The 24,654-nt window shown below is 47.4% G+C and overlaps 8 protein-coding genes across 8 annotated transcripts; 3 read left to right on the top strand and 5 right to left on the bottom strand.

Annotated features, from left to right (window-relative positions):
- Nucleotides 1-214: 214 nt before the first annotated feature.
- Nucleotides 215-1,206, bottom strand: CTAM01_11358 (short chain dehydrogenase; the record flags this gene model as incomplete). The annotated part of the gene is made up of 3 exons (XM_060527369.1): nt 215-432; nt 485-1,057; nt 1,113-1,206. The coding sequence occupies 3 exons, from the start codon at nt 1,204-1,206 to the stop codon at nt 215-217; spliced, it is 885 nt and encodes a 294-aa protein (XP_060377939.1).
- Nucleotides 1,207-1,657: 451 nt separating this feature from the next.
- Nucleotides 1,658-3,279, top strand: CTAM01_11357 (NADH-ubiquinone oxidoreductase 30.4 kDa subunit; the record flags this gene model as incomplete). The annotated part of the gene is made up of 2 exons (XM_060527368.1): nt 1,658-1,846; nt 1,909-3,279. 2 exons carry the CDS (start codon nt 1,658-1,660, stop codon nt 3,277-3,279), a joined length of 1,560 nt encoding a protein of 519 aa, XP_060377938.1.
- A 285-nt stretch (nt 3,280-3,564) lies between these two features.
- On the bottom strand, nt 3,565-6,510 carry CTAM01_11356 (uncharacterized protein; the record flags this gene model as incomplete). Its single annotated transcript, XM_060527367.1, has 1 exon — nt 3,565-6,510. One exon carries the CDS (start codon nt 6,508-6,510, stop codon nt 3,565-3,567), a length of 2,946 nt encoding a protein of 981 aa, XP_060377937.1.
- Nucleotides 6,511-7,541: 1,031 nt separating this feature from the next.
- CTAM01_11355 (uncharacterized protein) lies at nt 7,542-8,753 on the bottom strand (the record flags this gene model as incomplete). Its single annotated transcript, XM_060527366.1, has 6 exons — nt 7,542-8,250; nt 8,310-8,393; nt 8,452-8,481; nt 8,542-8,552; nt 8,620-8,642; nt 8,708-8,753. 6 exons carry the CDS (start codon nt 8,751-8,753, stop codon nt 7,542-7,544), a joined length of 903 nt encoding a protein of 300 aa, XP_060377936.1.
- A 2,317-nt stretch (nt 8,754-11,070) lies between these two features.
- CTAM01_11354 (BTB/POZ domain-containing protein) lies at nt 11,071-15,921 on the top strand (the record flags this gene model as incomplete). Its single annotated transcript, XM_060527365.1, has 1 exon — nt 11,071-15,921. One exon carries the CDS (start codon nt 11,071-11,073, stop codon nt 15,919-15,921), a length of 4,851 nt encoding a protein of 1,616 aa, XP_060377935.1.
- A 484-nt stretch (nt 15,922-16,405) lies between these two features.
- CTAM01_11353 (uncharacterized protein) lies at nt 16,406-16,903 on the bottom strand (the record flags this gene model as incomplete). The annotated part of the gene is made up of 1 exon (XM_060527364.1): nt 16,406-16,903. One exon carries the CDS (start codon nt 16,901-16,903, stop codon nt 16,406-16,408), a length of 498 nt encoding a protein of 165 aa, XP_060377934.1.
- Nucleotides 16,904-17,902: 999 nt separating this feature from the next.
- On the bottom strand, nt 17,903-18,331 carry CTAM01_11352 (uncharacterized protein; the record flags this gene model as incomplete). Its single annotated transcript, XM_060527363.1, has 1 exon — nt 17,903-18,331. A coding segment is annotated over one exon (429 nt), but the record flags the coding sequence as incomplete, so codon positions are not given.
- A 6,126-nt stretch (nt 18,332-24,457) lies between these two features.
- Nucleotides 24,458-24,610, top strand: CTAM01_11351 (uncharacterized protein; the record flags this gene model as incomplete). The annotated part of the gene is made up of 1 exon (XM_060527362.1): nt 24,458-24,610. A coding segment is annotated over one exon (153 nt), but the record flags the coding sequence as incomplete, so codon positions are not given.
- Nucleotides 24,611-24,654: the final 44 nt, after the last annotated feature.

Here is a 24,654-nt window from a genome sequence, read left to right as displayed (position 1 = left end):
GGTAACGTATTTCGTACTACTAATGATCTACCTTTCTATGGCTTATGTACCTTCTCATCTTTGTTAACTACTAACAAAATAGCGGTTCAAAGCTGTGCCTGATGGTAAGTATTAAGTTGAAACTTGCAGCAGCGCTCTAATAGCAGCACCGACAAGCAGCGCCTCTCAACGGGTCTCGAAACACCATGGCCAGCGTGTGGATACCATAGAACGTCTAAGCGTGCCATGTGGTAGGGAAGTTTCCAAGTCTACCTCCGTCCACGGTTATCACCGCGCCATTACAATACGCACCAGCTCTCGAAGCAAGGTACAACATGACGCCTGCCATGTCTTGCAAATCGCCCATTCTTTGAAGAGGCACCATCTCCTTGGGGACACTGCCGTCCTCGGCGTAAAGCTTGGCAATTGGGGCCGACATTTCGCTCGGGAACACTTGTTGAGGGTCAGTATGGATCTGAATATTTACTGTTGCAAGAAAACTCACATCCAGGAGCAATACAGTTGGCTCTGATGTTCCAACGGGGCAGGTTACTTGACAGTTGCTTGATGACCAACGTCGCGGCCGCCTTGGATTGGCCATACGCCCAGCCACCGGGAGCGATCTTATTAAAGGCGGCAATGGAGCTCGTCGAGACGACCTGGGAGCTTTGTGATAGGTTCCCCTTCTTGTTACCAAGGTCAAGCAGCTTCACGAAAGCCATCGCGGTGTACCACACAGAGGTGACGTTGATGTCAAAGACTCGTGTGTAATCGGCCATGTCATGGGCAAGATGCTGCTCGGCCCATTCCTCAGCTGTCGTCTCGGGGGTGGGGGCTTTGACCTGTGGTCCGCCGACACCAGCATTGCAGACGAGTAGATTGACAAAGCCGGCTTCCTTCTCGATGGCTGCGGTTGCCTCTTTGAGGCTGTTCTTGTCACTAACATCGCAAACCAGGGGAATGATGCTGGGTCCCACAGATGCCGCAGCTTCTTCCAGGACCTCTTTGCGCCGACCGAGGATGTAGGCTTTCTCGGCGCCATTGGCAGCCAAGGCTTTGGCCATCATGAGGCCGATTCCTAAGTGATTTAGCACTTTCACGGTAGATATGAAGCTATCGCCTGAGTGACTCACCTGAGCCACCACCAGTGATTACGGCAACCATGCCCTTGACACCAAAGAGGCTACCAGCTCCGAGAGCAGCGAGGTCTTCCTTGTTATCAGCCATTTTCTAAATCACAAAGTGCAGAGATTTGAAATGTAGTTCTAGCTTTGAATGACTTCGTGGAAATGACTACTTATACAATCTGTCAAATAAGACTCATTTGTAATAGCACAGGTCCACGGGCTATCTGCGACGGCGGGGTGCTTCGAGTGCCCCTCCAAGATCCAAGGGAACGTCATCCATGAGCGCTGGAGGAGCAGCTGTGGCCAATGAAAACCATCAAAAACAGCAGCTATCGGTTATGACCAATCGCATTGTACAGAATGCGGCCCCGTAGCGGGTCCTTGTCTCGGCCAGCGTTCCGCCTTATCGATTAGATCTTCACTGCTGAACCACATTTTTTTTTCTGTTGCGATCCAGCTTCGAGGTTTGACGGTTGCCCGCGCATACCTTAATATTTTTACACCAGCGACAGGGAATACGCACGATCCGGAACTCGAACAAAACCACAAACATGGTCAAGCGAAAGAGGTCGCGCGAGGACGATCTTGAGGCGAAGCTCGCCGACTACAAAAAGGAGATTTTCAGGGCCATCAAAGGCGCAAAGGGCCTCGAGCGTCAACGGTACAGCAAACGCTTGCGCGATGACAAGGCGTCGCCAGACAAGGCCAAGCGGTTGGAGAGGGAGATTTTAGTGTTAAAGGTAAGGGTTTACCCCCTCCCCATTTCTAAGTTTGCGCCGCTGACAATTGCTTCCACCTACAGTCCCTCGACCTCCAGCAAACCGCCGACGCACACCTCCACTCCTCGCTACTCAAGATCAAGCAGATCGCCGAAAGCCCCGCTCTCCCCGAAGAGATTAAGCAGGGCGTGCCAAAACCGGATTTGTCTGAGGAGGAGAAGGCGGCGCTGCATAACGTCACGAGCGGCTTGTTCAACCGCCCGCATGTCCGGGAGGCCGTTGACAAGGCGGTGCGGGGCGTTTGCCTAATCCTCAACGTACCTATACCAGACAAGAAGAGCAAAAAGGGGAAGAAGGATTCTGCTGCCGCCGCTGAGAACAAGAAGCAATCAAAGGATGAGGTCGACGATGAACCTAGGGAATCGAAGAAGGCGAAGTTGGTGGATGCAAAGGATGTATCCGCGAAACCCAAGGCCGAATCTAAACCGAAAGAGACGGTGGTAGAGGCAGAGGAGGAACCGAACCCATTTGACGAGATGGACGACGAGATCCCAACGGAAAGCGATGCCTCGGACGGCGGAAAGAACGCAGACGTCGCCGACGACGAGGAGATCGATTCAGACGAAGAAGAAGAGGAAAAGGCCCTGTCCAAGATGGAAGCCATGCTCGGCGGCTCCGACTCGGAAGAAGACAGCCCCGACGAGGATCTCAAGGCCAGGTACAAGGCTTTACTAAGTGAAGTCGCCGACGAAGGGGACACGGCCGACGACGAGAGCAACAGCGACGACGAAGACGAGGACGAGGACGAAGAGATGGCGGACCCGGACTCTGACGCAGAAGACAGCGGCAACGACTCGGACCGCCAACGCCGCATCAACGCCGCCAACGTCTCCCTCTCCCCGGAACCGGAACCGAGCAGCAGCAGCAGCAAAGAGAAGAAAGTCAAGCGCGCCAAAAAGCCCACAGGCCGGCCCGGCGAGACGACGTTCCTACCCTCGCTCATGGGCGGGTACATTTCAAACTCCGAGTCCGAGGCCTCGGACCTCGACCTCGCGCCGCCCAAGAAGCGGCTCGGCCAGAAACAGCGCCAGGCCATCTGGGAGAAGAAGTACGGCGCGTCGGCGAACCACGTCAAGAAGCAGGCCAACGGGCAGAGAGGGGCGGGCGGCGCGAGGGATAGCGGGTGGGATATGAGGAAGGGTGCCGTGGGTGCCGACGAGGACGGCGGAGCGAGGAAGCCTTGGAAGAAGGGCGTTTCGAACCCGTTGGGCGGCGGCGGCGGCGGCGGCGGCAAGGGTAGGGATCGCGGGGGTAGAGGTGAGGAGAAGAAGAAGGCGAGGGCGCCGCCCAAGAAAGACGATGAGGGGATTTTGCATCCCAGTTGGGAGGCGAGGAAGAAGGCCAAGGAGGCGCAGACTACGGCTGCGTTCACGGGTACAAAGATTACTTTCTAGGTCACGATGTAAAGCGAAATACCAGTGGAAATTTCCCAGTCAACTTTTGAAAGAAATCATTCGCTGTCTGCCTATGTGGCTACTTACTGGTATGCAAGCGAGATAGCCATCTCCTGTACCCCTTGATTCGACCAAAAGCAAAACGCATATAAGCCCCTAAATTCATCGGGCTCAGCACCGCAAGTACTCCAAATCGCTTGAAATCTGTAAAACGTCGTAAGCTATTGATCAACCGCGAAAACCGCAATAAGTCAATTAGTGAGATTGAGGACCCATCCTGGCGAGTCAATGTCTTTGTCTTTTGTTGAAAGGACAGTCGTCTACGCTCCCGACGCTTTGAAGACGCGAAAGCCTAGGGTAAGCAGTCTCCTGCTGTATGACGGGGGGATTGTATCCATAAATTCCTTCATTACCGCTACGGCGCGAGGAGGTGGCCATAGAAGAGCTTGGGAAACCCGTGGTGTAGAAGCTGGCATCGTCATACTCTGTCGTCAGATCGATGGCGCCTCGCATTGCCAACTCGTCGTATCCTCTCTTGCGCGAGGTATCCGTCAGCACGGTAGATTCACGGCGTTGTCGATAGTGTGACATTGACGGCGACGAGCCGCCCACGAAGAGGCCGTTTTCGCTGCCATAGGATCTTTCGCTCCCGGCTGCAGACACATGGCCAATTGACATTACGTCGGAATGCTCGCGCTTGAGGCGGTTCAAATCATCTTCTTGTTGAAGGCGCCATAGGCGCATTTTCATCTTTGGTGGCTCTGTGCTGTCCAAGTCGATCGGGTTGCTGGCATTTGACCCTGCCAGTGATAATTCGCGGTCATAGACGTTCGCGACGCTTTCTTCCGTAAGCGTTGAAGTAGTCAACTCAGTATCCGCTCGAACGCGGCGGGTGGGTGCTTTCGGGGTTGCTTCGCCAGAAGCCTCAGATTCGGTTCCGTCTAGGTCCCTATCGGGCGTTGTACTCCTAGCTCGGGCGACCTTCTTTCCCTTCCCAGGACGTGGACCCTTTGATTGATTGGTAGAGCTTGACCGTCCCAATGTATCTCTCCCAATTGGTTGTCCTGTTCCTTCGTTGGCTTGTGATCCGCCTGGAGATGCCACCGTAGCACGCTGCTGGACCCGGTCCTGGCTTTCAGCGTCTGCCATCTCGATATCACCCTCTCCATCCCTTTCCACAACTGGCGGCGACACATACACTGCGTCAAAGGCTTGACTCTTGTGATAGAGGCCCTTGATCGCCTCAACATCCTCTTGAGAAGCCTCGTACCGTGGAAGAACCGGAATCAAATTGGCTAACTTTGCGGCTTCTGCCTTATCGTCAGTCTTTGGCATAGCTGTCACATTCTCAATATCCATGAAGAATGACCAATCACGAATTAGATGCCGGCCACCTTCCTGCCGGGATATGTTGTAGTCGTAGAACTGGATGAGCTCCATTCCACGAAGTGCGTGAAGGAAATGCAGTCCCTGGAGATTTCGCAGGGATCTCGTCATGCGGAAATTGGGCTGGCCAGCCGTGACAGACGCCATCCAGTCGGCGTAGGCCTTGGGTTCGTGGCGGCGACGCGTGTACTGCGGGCCACTCTCGTCGATATGTATGATGAGAGTTCTTAGACGAGGCAGCTGGCAGAGCCAAGAAACGTCCCATGTCCTTTTGGATACATATTTGAGTGCTCCCTTTCTGCCTTCCTTGACAGGCTTGTGAGTGAGATACTGGCTGCCAACCCATAGCAATTCGATATGCTGGATTCTTTCTCTTCTTGCTTCTCCGATGCCAGTGCAGAAGCGGCCAAATTCTCCAAGGCTCGAGAAGGCGAAGGTGTTCAGACCGTAGAAAGCGTGGATCCCAAAGTAGTACCAACGCTTGCAGACTGTGAGCAGAGCGAGGCGAGTGTTCGGTTTCATACCGTAGGTGATATTGCAAGATGTTCCGGAAAGGTGGAAGCGACGAGGGAGACCACTTCTGTTCGCGTTTGTTTGCGTGGGTTGCTCTGGAGGCATGAATCTATCGAGACGAGTGATGCAGTGAATAAGCTTGCTCTCTTCAACGAAGACGAATTTGATGATGTTGGCCTGTACTTTAGCAGGCAGCCGATGAAAAGGAAAGCCCTTAAGATAAGGGTCCGCCCGTGGTTGCTGGCCCTCTGAGCTTTGAATATCCTCGGGGTGCTCATCGTCCTGCACGAAGAGTCCCTCAGGACCATGACGACTCTCCTCAGACTCCCCGTCCTGACTGACTGAATCGGTGTCGAGACCTTCGAGCGCATCAGCTTGAAGTTCGTTGTTCGTAGGACCCCTCAGTCGCAAGTTGGGATGAACATTGCCAGTCTTCGTGCTCATATTCTCCTCCTTGCAGCACAGCTTGTAAATGTCAGTATAAGTCAGTGCTTTTCGGTGGGCGGGGTTCGTAAGGTATAGGTCCAGCTTCTTGTGCCATGTCGGCTCGTGTCTGTTCTGGCTGTTTCGCTTTTTCTCCAACCTGGCTATATTCGCTCTCAAAGTGTGATTGTCTAGACTGAGTTCATGGATCTTGCTCTCGAGTCTTTTGATCTGTTCATCGTAGATGCCGATGCCCTTCTGGAACTCCGATCGGCACGCGTCGCTGCAGCCAAGACTACTGAGATTGATGGGCAGTGGCAAAGATAGCTCCTCATCGTTGTCACCAAGAGGGCCAGGCTCATCGTCGAGATCTTCATCATCCTCTTCCTCTTCTTCGTCGTCGCCGATTTCCTCAGCGTTCTCGTCTTCACCCTGTATGGTATCAACTCGCTTATCAGACCCTATGGTCTCTTCCCGATCAAGCTCCACTTCATCTTCGGAAGTTGCTTCGTCGTCCTCGGACTCGACTTCGTCGTCATCTGGGTCATAGTGATGCAGTGGCCCATCGGCCTCGTTGGAACTCAAGATAACAAGTCCATTTCGATCAAGCTCTTCTTCTTGGCTCAGTACTCGCAGGATGTAGGAGCTGGTGCCTGTGTGAGCTGCAGGGCTGCTGTGTCTCTCGGCGACAGCGGCTTGAGAAGGGGATCCCGTCTGAGATGAGACATGCAGGTCCTGAAAAGACGACTCGACTTCGGAGATCCTTGGAGAAGAGCTGTCGATATTGTAATTGTTGGAAGCCAGAGGAGGTGAAGAAGCAGGAGGGGAGGGTGTGAGAAGGCACCCAGGTGTAGCACTTGGCCGGACTGTCGAGATGGCTCGTGACATGGATCGCGAGTGATCTTCCATCGTGACTGTCAGCGGTCTATCCAAAGTGAAATATTCTCAAGTTGAGGCTGCCCTGGGAGTATTGTCAATTATGCGTGCTGAGCGATAAACCCATGGGGCAAGTACGAGCTGAAGTCAGCTATACGGAGAGCAATAAATACTGTGAGATGTGAGAAGTAGAACTGTGAAGGTCGTGATAAGTGAGAAGCAAAGCCGTCAAGGCGTAGAAAGCAGTTGAAGTAATCCTCATAAAAAAAAAGGCAGGAGTGATGTGCCTAGCCACGGAAGGTACCACAGTCTGCGGAAAGAAGGGTGTAATCTGACCGAGGCTGTATGAGACTGCTCCTTGAGTGATCGTAAGTCGTGTGCAAAGTATGCAGCCAAAAATTGATTGATCAAAGAGTGAGCGTAGATTTGAAGCGGCCTAGCGGTTGAGGTATCATGTAATGGAATGACCGGGCTTGATATATTGGAAGTTAGAAGCAATGTCCCAGGTCCGAAACAGAAAGACTATTGAAGATGTGTGGCTGAGAAGATGCGTCTGGGTAGACGAGTCTAAGGTCGTATGGTTGTGTAGAAGGTAGAGAAGAGACGAGCTCATGCGTACGCGGCAAACCGTACAAATAGCAGTAATACGGAGAAGGAAGGAAGCCTCTCAAGTCGTAGCTTCTTGAACCGGAAGAGGAAAGTACGGGTTGGTTGGATGTATCCTGGAAATGGACTGTATATGGGGTCAGACTGTGAGAAAACAGGGTGAACTCAAGGCCGAATTCGGTCTTCAACAATGCAAAGCTCGCGGGGCGATAGCGGTGCCACTCAAGGTATCTGATCAAGCAAGTTAGATGTCACTATGGCGAGCAACATGCCATGCCGCTAGACGGAGCCGCAGAAAGAAAATGTGAAGCCCAAAGGATTTGAAAATGATTTGCATTGCTGAGCGCCAGAATCCAAAAAGCCCCGGTGTTGGTATCTGCCTGTACAAGATGTACATTCCTCCGGTTGTCTCTCTCTTTCTCTAAATTTCTTTAATCTGTTCCATTCTAGGTGCGGATTTAAGCGTTGGTCTTGAGGGTGCGGAAGAAATCCATGACGCCAGTGAAGACGACGAGGAGGATACCGCCTCCGGGACCGAGACGGAGGACCTTGGGCAGGAAACCCTTGTACAGAGCGCTGAAACCCTCCTCCTTAGCGACTGTGGCAACGGCGGGCCAGGCCCAGTTGTACTTGGGGGTCTGTCCGGGGACCTTGGGGCTGTTCTGAATGCGGGACTTGACGACGTCCATGGGGGTGTTGAGGATAGTACCGACGGTACCACCAATGGCACCGGAGATCAGGTCGTTGGTGACCTGGCCGGCCTTGTTCTCGGCCTTGGGGAGAAGCTCGCGGACCTGGAAAATGCAGCCAAAGTAACCGGCGTTCCAGACAATGTGGCGCCACATGGTGCTCTCGAGGCCATTGTACATGGCCAGGACACCCTCGGCGGCGACGGTCTTGCGGATAACGTCGAGCATGCCACTGTACTTGCCGGCAGAGGCCTTGTCCTGTAGTCTAATCTTGACGAGCTCGAAGGGGACGACGACGAAGGCCTCGGTGGCACCGGCGCTGGCTCCGGTCAAGATGGAGAGAGACTGGTTCATCTTGGCAGCGCCGAACAGGTTGCGGTAGATCTTTCCCCACTCGTCGTTGGCGGCGAACTTGGTAGCACGCTTGGGAGCCTCCATGAGGATGGGGGCGGTGATACCGCGGTAGAGTGTCGCAAAGCTGCGGTTCGTAAGCTTGGTGAATACATTTGCGGAGGCCGAAGGAGTGATTTCGCCTACCCCTCGTTGCGGACAATCTTGCGGAAGCAGTCAACCATGCCATTGTAGTGGTCGGCACCTACGCCCTTGCCGGTTTGGAGTTGCCTGAATGTTCGTGTCAGTCGGGGTTTGTGCGGGCGGCTGGCGATCGAGCAAAGCTTACACTCGTGTCTTGACGACGTCCAAAGGGTACCTATTGTGCGGGTTAGCATGGTGGCCACGTGAGCGTGTCGCAAGAGGATTGTTGACTTACATGACCAGAATCTAGAATTGCAGAAAGCGTAAGCATATCTCGTCAATCCATTACTGTATGGCATCTTTGTGTACTGACCTCCGAGACACCGGCAATGGCGCCTGGATGCAGTGGTCAGTATTTCGGGTCCGATATCGCGACGGTGGGGGGATTTCGGGCAACGAACCTGCGGCGAACTGGTACTGGAAAGGGAGGGGCTTGTCGGTCGACATCTTGACGGTAGACAGCTGAGAAGACGGTGATTAGCTGGGAGAGGAGAGCTACGGCGGGTGCAATTGAGAACTCACCGAGGAGCAAAATCAATCGGGCGGGTTGAGGTGCGTAGGTGGGAGGGTTTGAGAAAGCGCTGGGAAACTGGAGTGAATTGGATGGAACGGAAAATCGAACGAGGTACGGAGTCTTAGCTTTAGCGGGAACTGGGCTCTTATCGCCAGGGCCCCCGGGCGGAGGTCCCTTATCGGCCTCTTTTTTGTGTGTGCAGCTCGCACTGAAAGTCTGAAGCAGCCAGTTTCCAAGTTACCGAGCGGCGCCGGACTCCACCGGATGGGCTCTTGCAGCATCTTGCTCATCGTCCCTGACACTTGCGAGGCTCATGATTGGTGCGCTCTTCTGGGACCAGCGGGATTACGTATTGGCATCTCGCTTTGGTAGCATGGCGGCACTGCGGCAGCGTGGGCAAGTGGCTTTTTGGGACGTTCCGGGGACCTGGGGGGGGATCTTTCTTTACCCCAGGGCCCGGGCCACCTCATCTTCCTCTGCAACCCATGCCGAGATGCATCTGTCACTGCGACGGTGAGACAGATTTCACGTGCCGTCTATTGCCGAGATTCGTGCGACAATTCCGACTCATAGGCGACGGTCTTTCTTTACATTGATTTCAACGCCTTACTTTTCAGTACTAGGCGTGCCAGATATCGCGGCTTCGAAGCTGGCAAGGTATTGCACATCATTGATAGTAGACTCTAGAGGAGGTTAACGCCCCAAATTGCCTACTCACATACGCCAAACTAGACACACCTATTTGGAGTGTTGTATCTGAATAAGGCAAGTCATGACGATGCCAATGGGTGCTTTCGCCGAATAATACTCTCTATGTAAGATATCCAGGAATTCAAGGTGCATGCAGATGGCCGGCATTGGTTGTCAATAACTAAGAGCAAGCCCATTGCGCGTTACCTGCCTTAGGTGCTTCGGTATCTTCCCTATCAGCACAATAAGGAAGCAGATGGCATTCGGTAATATGCAAGCCTGCCGAATGGAGGCTCATCGAGTGCCGCCCGAATGCGATCCCGGCGTTTCGAGGGCAAAGTGACCGCTGGCGGGGTGCAGCAGCTGGCGGGGGATAGCTCCCCACCTAATAACGGCCTTAGATAAGCACACAACATGCACCCGTGAGTCGGGAGTTGCAGTTCTCGCATTGTTTCGTTTCCACCACTGCTGCGAGCTGGGGCAAGTATCCGCGAATTTGTTTCAACGCTTTGGTCGAGTGAAGACTGGTTCTATGGATACAAATAGGTAGTGAAAGTAAATTAAAGGATTCTTCAGCATATCCTACCTTCTTGGAAAGATGTACATACACATACCTATGTGAAAACCTGGCAATTGCAAATCCAAGTTAGCCAAGGTATGGATTAGGTACCTTAGATACTGACATAGATCCAGGGTGTTTGGCCAAGTGACAAACACCTTGAGTGTTGCGCACTACTCAACCACTTTACGAATTGAACAAAATTAGGCTGGAAAGTACTCACTTTGTCATCGCCGTGACTTGGGTTCTCTACTATGTAGGTTAACATGCATACATAGACAGATTTCCTATGACTTGCTCGGCGTGCCAGGACCAGCATGTCTCAATCCCCAAAAAATGTACCACTGCCCGCTAGCCACCCCACCTGAAGCGACAAACTGGAAGCTTGTCTGGCCTGCAACCAGAGCACAAGCTCCCAGCTTCGAGTCCGATTGGCTGCGCAATAATGCACCAAGGTGCCTGTCACCCACGCTGCATGCCCCCCGTGGAGCCGGGAATTCGCGGCGCGGCGGGCTCTGACGCGCACAACTGGCGACTTGAGGTGAATACCTTCAATTTCCATCGCCAACCCCACCCCCGATTCACATCTCTTCGCCAGCAACGACCCTCCTACAACCGTCGTCCTCTTCTCATCTTTCGTCCATCTCGATCTTGTTAGAAATCAACACCAAAACTCGCAGACCCGCGACACCGTTCATCATACCGAATACCCTCGCCACTCGACTGCTACTACGCTATCGTATCTAAGAGTCACAAACTCAACGACCAAGTGGCAACTTCGAAAACCCCCCCTCCCCCTTTCTCTCTCTCAACTCTAGGGCTTTGTAACCTCACAACACCCCCCGCGCACCATCTGGCCATCTTCGAACCGTATCGATTCAATACCCACGATTCCGCTCTTCTCGCGCTCGGAATCGCACCTTTAAACAAGCCGTGATCCCAGAGACTCACAGCGAGGTGCTATCCAAGTGCTGGAAGGGTCCCTTGCCTACCTTCTGCCCATGAGTCACCTACTTTGGAAATATTATTGGGAAAACGATGTCGACAGGTTTCGGCGTCTACTGGTCCCGGCCGGCCACACGGCGCAAACTGCGACAAGGAGTCCGGGCATAGGTGCTGGACCCCTTGGGGGCAGTCCCGGACAGTACGGAACTTCTCCCCGGAATGTTAAACAACGCAAATCCTCCGCCGTCGGTTTCGGCCCAGCTGGATCAAAGAATGCCAATAATGCTCTCGGAAAGGCTGAGATCAACAGCCGTGATCATGCTGGCCTTACAGTTCTGCTCCGCGCTGCTTCCTCGATAGATTCGGCTGCCATCCTCTTCGTCCAGGCCCTGCTCGACCACCCCTCGATCGATTTATATGTGCAAGACCCCGAGAGTGGCTGGAACGCTCTTCATCGAGCACTCTACTGTGGAAATATCGCTATTGCACGTCTACTGCTTGAACGAGAGCGCAAGATCCTTACAGAGCAAACCCTCGGAGTCTCGGTCTCCAAGGTTGGGCAGTTGATCAAGACGAAAGACCGCGAGGGCAACAGTCCTTTTGATCTCTACAACTCAACCATTGCTGTGCGAACACTGGGAGACTCTGGGGACCCCAACGACTCTGACATCGACTCGGATACAGACAGCACCTCAGATGGAGGCCAGGCATTGATGAGATCAGTCGCTGCACTTGATGGCGCAGTGGAAGGCGAGGAAATCTTTGTTTTTGGAAGCAACCGCAACATCTCACTTGGTGTGGGCGACGAAGACGACCGGCAGTATCCCGAGAGGATCAACCTAAAGCGGCCGGATCAACTCATCCGCAGATTCTACCAAGAGTACTTGGAGAAGACCAAAGCTGTGTCTCATGGTGCCAGCCTGCCGGAAGAAGATGTGGACCTGGAAGAGATCCCAGCCCTCATCCGCAATCGGCCTCTGCGGATTCACGATGCTGTTCTCTCAAAGTTGCATACCGCCATCTTGACAACTGACCCGGTTTCGAACTTGTACATCTGCGGTGTTGGCCGAGGCGGGCGACTTGGGCTAGGCGACGAAAATACCCAATACCGCTTCGTGCCGGTACAAGGCGGTCTCGCCGACAAGAAGGTAGTGCAAGTTGCACTTGGTCAGAACCACACTCTGGCTGTCACAGATGCTGGAGAGCTATGGACCTGGGGCTCCAACAGCAACTCCCAGCTAGGATATGGCTTGCCGCCGCCAGCCAGACAAGACGAAGAACCGATGAGCACCACCCCACGACAAGTGTTTGGGACACTCAAGAAGGAGGTCATTCTGGGAATCGCAGCATCGGCCGTGCATTCAGTCGCCCATACCTCCTCGTCACTGTTTTGCTGGGGTAAAAACCTCGGCCAGCTGGCGCTGATGGATGCGGATTCGAGATCCTTGGAAGTCCAACAAACTCCCCGAAAAGTCGCAGCTTCGCTCTTCTCTTCGCCCATCGCCGCAGTCTCCGCCGTAGATAAAGCGACCACCGTCTTGCTGGCCGACAGCACCGTCTGCGTCTTTACGAGCTACGGTTATAACTTTGTCAAGTTTCCTTCCCCTGACGTCTTTGTAAATCACCAGTTCACCGCATCAATGTCGACAAGGTACAGTACAGCACGGAATCAGGTCAGCCGCATCACATCCGGCGGCGAAACGATTGCGGCTGTCACTACGAGGGGTGATCTCTTCACTATGGCACTGATCCACAAGTCGGATGCGACTACGACGGCAACTTCCACAACAAATCCAGCCAAGATCAAGGGTGCCGTCACGACACCGCAATGCGTGTGGAATGCTCGGAAGGATGGTGTCAAGTCCGTCAGTGTTGGTGAACACGGCGCTGTGATCATCTGCACAGAGTCTGGAGCCGTTTGGCGTCGTATCAAGCGTGCTAAAGCGAAGGATGCTGCCACCCCGGGGTCAGCAGACATCAAGAGAAAGGATTTCAAGTTCCAGCGTGTACCGAGTATCACCAATGCTGTTGCTGTGCGGAGCTCCACGTTTGGTGCATTCGCGGCAATTCGCAAGGATTGTGATGTCATGAAGGAACAAATCAGCATCAACGAGCAGTCGCTCTGGGAGGACTTTGCCTCCCTATTCGCACTACGAGAGTTTCAGGCATCGAGGCCCAATCCCGGCGACAAGGACACGATCGGTTTCTGGAAAGCCGAGGAACTGAAGTATCGGATAGGGGAGCTGCCGTACGAACTCCTCAAGTCCGTGGATCTGGAGCGTGACTTACGACAATTTCTCCTGATGTACCCGAACTCGGACGTTGACATGGAGATCCGCACCTCGTCATATCCAGATGTCAAGATACCGGTGCACTCATGGATCTTGACTGCCCGAAGCTCAGTTCTGCGAAGTTTGCTCAGCGACTATCGCAATGGTGGTCAGGGGGACATCCCGCAAGTGCTAAGTCTCGAAGAGGGAGATGGGAGGACGATAATCACCCTCGAATCGGTCGACCTACTGTCTATAGTGAACCTGGCCGTCTATCTTTATGATGACACCGTCGTCCCGGCATGGAATCACACTCGCCAAGCACCCGCTCTAGCCCACAGGTATCGCCAGGTTCGGAATGAGCTGATGAAGCTTGCGACGAAGCTTGACATGATGAAGCTGGAGTCGGCTGTCCGTCTGCAGACGACTGCGGAAAAGTCCCTGGACAAGGACTTTGCCAAAGCCATTCATGACCTCAGGTACTTTGAAGACGCGGATGCTCTTGTTGAGCTCGACGGCGAAGAGGTACCGGTTCACAGCCAGTTGCTGCGCCAGAGATGCGAGTTCTTCGAAGGCCTGTTCCATGGGCGAGCCGGCGGCATGTGGCTTGCTGGCCGTCGCGATGAACTCGACGAGGAAGAACTTGTCCGGGTGGACCTGAGTCATTGTGATCCTGAGGCGTTCCAATATGTCTTACGATACCTCTACGCAGACGTTGGGACGGAACTCTTCAACCAGACCACATCAGCCAATATTGACGATTTCTCTGACCTGGTAATGAGCGTCATGAGTATTGCAAACGAACTCATGCTAGACCGGTTGTCCCAGATCTGCCAATACGTAATTGCACGTTTCGCCAATACTCGAAACATCGCTCTGCTGCTCAACGAGATCAGCGCATGCTCTATTACGGAGTTCAAAGACGCGGGGCTGGAGTACATTTGTCTGCAAATGGAGGCTGTGCTGGAAAACCACTTTTTGGATGGCTTGGAGGAGGATCTCCTAGAGGAGTTGGATAACGTCGTCCGAGAAAATCAGCTAGCTCGCTATCCTTTCGCCAGAAGTGGACGGGCCGAGCTGCTCTTGTTTGAAAAGGACCCCGATCTGGCTCTCGATATTGACGAGGAACGCCGTCGGAGAGTGCGCGAGATGGCTTTCCGGACTACGCAACGAGACGACGAAAAGAAGATTTCATCATCCTTCAAGACCAAATTCGGCAGCCTTGAAGACTTGTCCGGCGTTACCTCTCCCAGTTTGGACAAATCTCGGCGCAAGTCAAAGACTGGCCGCAACGAGCCGTTCAGTCCCAGCCTCAGACCCAAGGAATCCCATGCCGATTTGATGTTCAACATGGACGACGAGGGACCTTCCGCTCTAGGTAGCCCTACAGTATCACCCACGCAAAGGGCTGCTGAGGCAAAGAGCCAGTCCGAATTGGACCGGATTCCGTCGTTGTCTAGTCCCTGGAAAGACACCAAGGTCCAGGCAGGCTCGCCGCAATACCCAGTGCAAAGCCCCCCGATGGGTACATCCGCCAACCTCGGCATGAGCCCTTCGCCGGCAGACTCACGTGGGCCGACTGCCCAAAGATCTGGCAGCCCGTGGGCGGCAGCGGCATTCCCAACCCAAAAGATGGACCTGCGTCGAGTTCTGACGGAGACGCCAACAAAGTCCGCCTTGTCCGCCGGCATTGCCGCGCAAAAGAGCAAGGAGGCTTCGCCCAAGCTCGCGCAGTCCAAGGTATCGCAAAAGGAGCGAAAGAAGCAACAGCTAGCCCAGGCCGCCGCTCAGGCGGCTCTCGAGGCTGAGGTGTCACAGCCGAAAGTAGCCTGGGACAAGGACGCAGCTGGCAACAAACCTGCCCCCTGGAAGCCTGTCACGAGCGGGCCCAAGACGTCGTTGAAAGATACCCTGGCCAAGGGCTTGGCTAAACCAGCATCACCGCCAGTGGACAGCCCAACTTCAAAGCCGCTGCTCTCAGTCGAGAGCTCTGCGAGATCTTCACCGCGGAGGGCAGCTTCGCCGGACACGCGGTTCCCGGGCCAATCCCGCGTCAGCAGCTCCTCCCCTGCCGTGGCCGGCGCCTCGACAAGTCAGCCCGCGTCGTCGAAGCCGCTGGTCCCGCACTCCAAATCTTACATTACACCCGCGAACAAGGCCGAGCCCATTTTGGGATTGAGTATGGCAGACATCATCGGACAGCAGAAGCGGGAACAAGAGATTGTCAAGGAAGCAGTGGCGAAGAGGTCGATGCAGGAGATCCAGCAGGAGCAGGAGTTCCAGGAGTGGTGGGACCAGGAGACGCGGCGGGTGCAGGAGCAGGAGGCGAGGCGGGAGACCAAGGATAAGACGGCGAGGGAGGGTAGGGCGCAGAAGGACGGCGGCGGCGGAGGCGGCAGCAGCAGCAAACGAGGGCGTCGGGGCCGGGGCGTCGCCAAGGGCAAAGCATCTGGTGGCGCTCCTCCGGGTCAAGAACACGGCGCCGCCGCCGCCAGCAACGCCGGTAACGTCGATGCCGGAGGGGCACCACCGGCCAAGGCGCCCGGTGGCCCGGCGAATAACCCCCGAGGGCGTGGTCACCGTAACCGGGGGAGAGGTGGGAAAGCATCGGCATCCGCAGCGGCATCTACATTGTGATTTTTTGCGTCTTGTTTACAACTGATTTTCTAGGGCGTTTCAAGGTGTCACGGAGCCCGGAAAAACCTCGAGGCATGGTTTTACATTTGGGAAACACGGGAATTGGGTTTTCTATTTTACACGAGCATTGGCAGACACCAACTTTGTGTGGTTGCCAAATGTTATCAAATTGCTTTTCGCTTGGTCACAATAGACGAAATGAGAAGACAGACAGACGGAAAGAGAAAGAGACTTCTTCACTCCTACATGTTGCACCCACTGCCGCCGACCGCTTCTCAAAGATTTTGACAAGACTTGCACGATTCAGGTTCTCGTTCACCGTTGAGCGCTAAGGCATTGGCTTGGTAACGGACTTGTCCTTTTGCTAGATGGGAGGTGATGCCATGTGACCGGTGGGGGAGACAGAAAGGTTGCCAAGAACGGTATACTTGGAGCTACCTACTAAGCAAGAAGCAGAAGGCCCTCTTCCTCCGCATCGGCGATTTTACCACGATGCCGTGCCCGCTTTCTCCTCCGATGTACAGGTCTCACAGAGCGTATCTATACGCAAGTGTAAAAAGGGCAGGAAACGTGTGGTACTTTCGGGAGATGGGTCCGATCTGCAGACGCCGGTTCGGATGCAGCGTACCACTGCGCCAGAACCACAGTCACCATGAGTTGCGTGGTGTGTGATGCGTTGTGGTGCGCGGTTGACTTGCCTTACGTTGAACGGGTGCGGGGGAGAGGAGTGGAGCCCGGGCCGGAGCATGGTCTTATCGTTATCTGCAGATATCACGAGTCGGGTGGCAGTGGCACTGATAATGATAATGGCAACTAACCTGAAGCACCAAAGACGATGGTGGTGATGCTGATAAGGGGGCTGGCTGCCAGGCTGGCTGATGGATGTGCAGGTTGCTAGTTCATTGGCGATCGGTGCGATGACTCGTTTGCCCGGGGAAAGGTTGCTTGCTGCTTGGCTGCTCGATTTGGGATTGCCGCACATGCCGCCAGGGGTGGGATCACGACAACATTGACAGGCAACGAAGCGGCAAGCCAGATGGAGTAGGTGCTTGGGGGTTTGCCTTGCCACGCTTGCCTACCTTGGTATATGGGCGAGAGATCGGTTTCTCGGACAGTGCCGTTTAGAGGAGCTGCTGGAGGCTAGATCCGGCGCATTACAAAGTTGCCGCCCGTGAAGAGAAGACGATAAGAGAGGCGGGTACTCTGTCGGTCCTGAGTCTGTAAAACAGGATTGGGGGTTCCCAAAGAAAAGAAAGGAAGACGAGCTGAGCGCTATGGTGACGGGAGAAGGATTCCCGGGATCAACCGAGGACCGGGTGAGTCGAGTGCCTACGTTAGTGTTAGTGTCGACTACCGGCGTACAAGCCTGCGTACCTTGGACCCTGCCATCTATCCGCCTTTTCAAAAGTGTCTTTGCTCATCGTGGACTCGGGCGAGAGAAACGTCGGCGACCTTGTTGACCTCGACGTTCACTTGATGGACGCAAGGGACATGGCGATAAATCGAAATGATGATGGCGCTGGGATGACCCGGCGTCGATGCCAGCTGTCAGCGAGTACCAGTATGTATTTGGATCCAACCCCAATTCTTCGCATTGCAGGGTCTGTGGGAAAGCCTGCGGTACTCCGTACAAGTCAACAAATCAACAAGCAAACACCGCTGCGGCCGAGAGAAGCGGCCCTGAAGCAAGGCAGAGAAGAGCAGGGACAAGCGAGACTGGTGCGACTGGTAACAGAAAGCCAACGAGGCACAAGTTGGCCGAGGCAAGGGAAGAGTGAAAGTGGAAGTGACTTAGCAGAGCCGCCCGCCACCCCTTACCTACCCCGTCATTTCTGCCCCAGAACCCAGCGGTCATGCATGGAGTGGAGTTGAGGCCATTCTGAGGTCCGGGCTTGGTACGGAGTAGGGTCGCGGCGCTGCCTATTCCCCATCCAGGGCATTTTTGCATATTGGAGGCGGCGACCCGGAGGACTTCCAGGACTCAAGCGTCAAAGATGTGAGAGCCAATCCCCGTTGATTTGATTGCCTGACCTCTCCGTATCGGGGCAAGTGTCTGTATGACTACGAGGTGCAGTCCCGGGCGCGCCCCATACATGATACATGCAGCTGGCGATGGCTTGCTCAAGTTGGTGAGTGGCAGCCTAGAGGAAGAACTGAGAAGAAGTTGAGCCTCGAAGTCTAGGTTGGGGTTGGTTGACCGCCGTCGACCGTTGGAGTTGGAGTTGGAGTCAGAGATGGAGTCATGTCGATTTGAGGATGATGGTGGTGACTCTGACTCGGAAGGCAATCCGTGCCACCCCTCAGCCTCTTTCTTTTTCGTCTTCCTTTCTTCTTTTCTGCATCTTTTGGGTCTTCTTTGTTGACATTTCTCAACGCGGTATGTCGATATCCTCAGGTCAGCTGGGGGTAATCAATCGAGCCCAGGGAAGCAACACAAAGACTCTTGGTGATTGAATGAGGAGCATGCAGGAGGCATTTCAAGAGACAAAAGTGGAAGAATGGGAGTCTTCACCCCACGGCCGCCGTCACACAATGGGAAGGCCGGTGCTACTATGCATCTTGACGAACGAAGGGTGCAAGTACAACCAGGAAGCAAGAGCAAGGCATGGTACTTTGACCATGTACTTCCCGTCGTTTGTACTTTGGAGAACATCAGGGTGCTTCCACTTGAGAAGCTGGCACCACCACCCCCACCCACAGTGTGTATTATTATATAATCAGTAGAGCTACTTTAGTACCGTACTAGAGCGCACTTTATACTTAGAGAAAATAAGCATAATTACTACTACTTTTCAATAGTGCCTAGAGGCGGATTTTAAGGGTAATTTTAACGCCCTTAGGCCCCTCTAGAGTAATCTATTTTATTATATATAACTACAGTTATTTATTTATTATTTAATAAGTAAATATTATCTAGTTACGTATTTACTAAAGGAGGGACAGAAGGCTACCCTGCTAGAGGAATAGTAATATTTTTATTATAATATAAATATAATATTATATTCTTTTTTATAATACCTAACGCATTAGAAATATAAATAAGACTAGACTTTAGACGGCCGAGTTTATATTTAGTAAAAGGACTTAAAAAAAAAAGTATATATAAAATACTATTACCCCTTTAATACTTATTATATATTATAAAAACTACTATTAAGAAGCCCCTCGTATACTAAACGTAGAGGGTAAAGATATACTTTATAAAGAAAAGACTATACTAAAGAGGCAGAACGAGGAAGTTAAAGAGCCTAGCGGGAGTAGTATATAGTAAATCTAATAATAACACTCTTAATAAATCCTAACCCCTAATAAGAAATAACTAAGCAAAATGCTTAAGAAATTCGCCCGCCTACCCGAATACTATTTAAAAGATAACAATATCTAAAGTAAAAGATCTTTCTTATTATATTACTAATTAGTAAAGTTACCTTAATATTACCTTATTAAAATAATAAGCCTTATTAGAATAATAAGGAAAGGTAGATAGAGGTTAGGAAGAACTATATCTACCTCAATATTAGCTCGTAATATAGGTATAAGTAGCCGTATAAACTAACACTACTAATAAAAGAAATCCCCCTCTAGCTACTAAGTACGTACTCTAAGAAATATAATTTTTATTACTTAATAATTTACGGACTTAGCGAATTTTCGTCCTCCTTAAGCCCCGATAAGGTCCTAGTGGGAGGTTAATATTATAAATCGTAGCTTACGGTTTTAGAAAAAGCTTAATTTCTTGTGGCTAAAGTAAAGGTAGATAATATTACCTATATTATATCTACGAGGAGTTAAATATTTCGGTAGGCACTCTTCGTAAGAAGTAAGTTTAGGGAAGGGAGTTTTCGGACTTAGTAAAAATTATATTTTCTTTTAAGGGACTATATCGTGGCCTCCTCTTTTAATTATTAATAAGGATATATTTAACTAACCTTTCGACTTTATAATAATAAGGACTTAAAAGGCTAGGTAGCTACGTTATTTAATTTATAAGTTATAGAGCGATATAGAAGGAGAAAGAAGCTTAGAAATAGCCTAAGTAGTATATATTACTATAGAACATAGTAAGCCTTAACGTACCCCTAAAGAGGGGAGATTTCCTTTCCTCTTTATTCTTAGATTATAGTATAATAACGCCCTACGAAGTAAACTTTTTAATTTAATACTATATTTTCTTTTTAAATTAATACGTAATAAATATTATCGTAACGCTATTTATTATAAGATAATTTATAATTCTTTTTTTTTTTATACTTTATATACGCCCTTAAGGACTACGTTCGTAGAGTAAATCTCGTTAAAAAGGCCCTCGAGAGAAGTTTAGGATAATATATTAATATACTATACTTATTAAAACTTTTTATACTAATATTTAATATACTTAGAGTAAAAGGTATAGTAAAATTTATATTATTTAACTCCCCTAACGTTTTATACTTAATATAATAATTTTCTAAGTTAAGAGTAGGTAACCCTATTTTATTATTATTTAACTAGTTAAGCCCCTTTATTTCTACCCTAAGTACCCTTATTAAATAGGTATTTTAAAATATATAAGTACTTATTAAAATTATTACTATTTATATAAGACTACTTATTATTATAAATATCTTCTCTAGTTCTTAAGGTATAACCTTTACTAGCTATAATTAAAGTATATTTATAAAAAAGTACTTTAACTTAGTAAAAGCCTAAATAAATAGGCTAGGAGTAGACAACCTTATTAAAGAGGATAAGTAGAGAATTTATATTTTTAAAACTAGGCTTTATTATAGAATAAAGGATTAGTTTAGTACTTAAAGTAAAAAAAACTAATATAATTAGTTTAAGATTAAAAAAGCTTTTTAAAAGCGTTTTAAGGACCTTAATAAAGTAGTAAAGAATACTAAAGTAGTATAAGAGGCTTTATTATTTATAAAAAGTAATAGAGAAATACTCTCTACCTTTTTATAGAGAGTATTAAAGATTTAGAAACGCTTACTAAAGGCCTATTAAAATATATTTACGTAGTAAGTTTTTATTACTATTCTTAATAATAAGAAAGATATCTTTCTTTAGTAAAGAGTATTAAATAGGCTTTTTTATAAAAAGTAATTTAATAAATACGGGGTTCTATATAACTATACCTTTAGTAATTTAAAAATAATTATTAAACTATGCACAAACTTAGTTTAGAGATAGCTTAATATTAATAATAAATTAGATATTAAGAAAGAGAACCTTTTTTATAAGCTTATTAAGAGATTTAAGTAGTATAATAATTAGAATATAGAACTAATACGAGAAGCGATATATAATTTAATAATATAGAGTATTAAATAGTAAAGTAATAAGGATAAGTAATTATAGATATTTATATAAATAGGTAGTAAACTACCTCGTAATACTAATATACTTCGATATTTTAACTATTATAAATAGGGATATATTAGCTTAGAATATCCCGAGCCTCGGAACCTAGCTACGTAAATAAAGAATAAGGCTAATTAAGAAGAGTATAAGGCTAAGTATTTAAAAAAGAAATATAAAAAACTAAAGGCTAAGCTAGTTATTACTAACTATATTTTACTTTTTTTATTAATAATATACGAATTAGAGAAGACTAATTAATAAACTATAGGGGACTTTATTTTAAATATTATATTAAACCCTTTTATTAGTACTATCCCCGTAAAATATAAATAGTTAAATAATATAAGTATACTATTATATTACGATATAATATTTTTTAAGAACTATTATAGTAACGTTTTAGGATATAATATTATAGTTTAGGAAATTAATAATAAAATATATATAATAAAGAGGATATAAAAAAAATTATACTTAGATATTTATAAAGATAAAAAAGAACGCCCTTTTAAAAAAGTACGTTAAGTTATAAGAAGGGAGGACGAGGAGATATTTTAGAAATATATAAAAAAAGCTATATATTTAATAAGAGAAGCGTAGTACGCTAGCGAACGTATTTTAAAAAGAGGCCCTAGTAAAAATAATAAAGCTAAAAGCTCGAAGGAGAAGTAGAGGGAGTAGGTAATACTATATTATATTAGTAATTATTAAAATTATACTAGAGCTAAAACTAAAATAAATAAATACCCTAGGACTTTATTATTTATTAAGGGTACGACTAAGTACGATATTAAGCTATTTAGTATTAAAGAGACCCTAAGGGATACTACTATAAGTATAATAATACTATAGCTTTTATAAATTAGTCCGATAGCTAGAGCTAAAGTAGCCTTTTTAATATAAGTAGACCCTATTAAAGTAAGAAGACTAAGGAAGTAAAAAGGGTTAGACCCTAAAGTATAAATATTTAATATAGAGGAGCCCTAATATTATATTAGCCTTATTATAGAGGTTAATATAATAAACGAGCAAAAGTTAAAGGGTAATAGTAAAGTATTTTTTAAAAATATTATATATAGTTTTAAGGATAGTATACTAACTAGTTTAGGGTATATTAATAGTATTATTAAAAACGTACGTATTTTAAGTATCCTTCTAAATAATAAATCTACTATTAATATTATTAACTTTATTTTTATTAAAAGATATCGCATACCCTAGGTAGAAATATAAGAACCTATAACGATTAGATTAGTAAATAACTAGGTAATACTAATATATAAATACGGTATTATAAAATTAGTAATAGGAGATATTCTAACGGTAATTTAAGCTATTATTATTAAACGTAGTAATAAGTAGGACCTCTTCTTAAGTAAATAATAATATAAAAAAGTTAGTATAGTAGTAAATTATAAAAATAAAATACTATTATTTTAAGGATAAAAGGGTTTAAAGATTATAGTACTTATTAAGCTATTACTAAACCTTATAAAATTTTAATGTTATTACGAGTACTAGTACTAGCCTAGGGATAAGCTATATATAAATAATATATTAGAAACTAGTAATAATAACGATATTATAAAGGACTTAGAACGCTTTTTAAAGAAGGCTTATTATAAAGTTACTAAGCCTTATTACTAATACTTATACTTAGGAAACGAGTAAACCTTTAAAGGGACCGGTATATTGAGGGGTAGTAGCACTACTATTTAAATACCGGTAAGTTAAAATATATACTATTATAAAGAATAATATTTAAATTATTATTTAAAGAGCCGTTTAATAAGTACGGACGACTTAATATTATTAAGAATAAAGTAATAGGATTAAGTAATTATAATTATTATTTATTACTATTATTAAGCAAACTAAATATATATTTATTATTATAAAATACTATATTTTTTTAAAAATACTATAATAATTACTAAGTAAGATAAGATATATACGGATTACGTATATTAAAGAAAGACGTATTAAGAAGGGTATAATATTAAGATTATTATTACGTAATCGAAATAGAGATATATAATATACGAGTATAGAATAATTATATTACGAGCTATTATTATATAAATATATATATAGAGGACGTAATAAAGGAGGAGTAGGGAGGAGACGTTAGTAATACTAAGGTTCATATAGAAGGTAAATATATATAGTCCGGAGGTAGTATAAATATATAATTATTTACTTACTTATCTCTTAAAACTAAGTATAATAGTAAATTTATAATATAGAGCTAGTTAGACTAACGATAATATATTATGAGAAATATTATTAAGGGAAAATGTTAATCTTTAATAGTAGTACTAGGGAAGAAAAGTTAAGTTAAAAAAAAAGAGGATATATTAAGGGAATTTAATATTAGCTCCGATATTAACGATAAATCTAGTACGGATAATAATAATAACGAGTATTACCCGTGGAATAATATAAACCCCGAGACTATTATTAGAATACTACTCTTAATAATAAATAGAAATAGCGAAATTAATTAACTAAAGAAGGATTAAGGATATAATAGGAGGTTAATATTTAAGGCTCTACCGATTTATATACGAAATCCGATTTTTTATACTTACCCCTTAGAAAGTCGATTTTTTAATACTTTCTAGTCCCTATTTTAAGCTCTATAATATAAAGTAGACTTATAGTTTTAAAACTTAGATATTATAGTCGGCGCAATAGTAAATACTAATAAGAAAAGGGACTTAGTTAAATAATTATATTATACTTATAAGTATTATTTTATAAAGATATTAATAAAGATTAAGTATATTAAACTTATAAAGTACGCTATCGATCTTTTTCTAAGTATATGCGCAAAGATTAAGAAATAATTTAAGTATAATTATATTAAATAATAGTTTATAATAGTAGCTTTTTTAAAAATAAAAGAAGCCGGAGTAATTAAGAAACTTAATAAACGTAATAAATAAATTACTAATACTTTTTTTTAAAAAAAGAGTAGCTAAGCTAGGAGTATTATGAATTATTTATGTGGTGGTTTTTTTTCCGGCTTTACAGGCACAAAAGATCGACCTTAACGGGATCACGCTTTCAAGGGAAATCACACGATACAGTACACTTTTTAACTACACAATACGCGCAATGTATCCCAAGCACGCGCTCAACGCAATATAGTGATTTCGATACGAAAACCGCCATTCAATTCGGGATGGGCAAGCTGCCGCGGCGGCGCCGGCCGGAAAGGTCGACGGCAGAGGTCGGCCGTAATGGTTGGCCGCAATGGTCGGCCGCAATGGTCGGCCGCAATGGTCGGAGGCGGCCCTCAACCGCAGAGGTTCTGAACTTTGATGGCGACGTAGAGGTTTCCGGAGAAAGGGCCAAATGGGCCAATATCTGCTGCTCTTC

This window comes from Colletotrichum tamarilloi, assembly GCF_030869305.1.
Source record: "Colletotrichum tamarilloi strain Tom-12 chromosome Unknown Scaffold_61.1, whole genome shotgun sequence".
NCBI classification, from domain to species: domain Eukaryota; kingdom Fungi; phylum Ascomycota; class Sordariomycetes; order Glomerellales; family Glomerellaceae; genus Colletotrichum; species Colletotrichum tamarilloi.
Note: the sequence above shows the minus strand (reverse complement) of the source record. Positions and strands in the feature narration are given on the sequence as shown.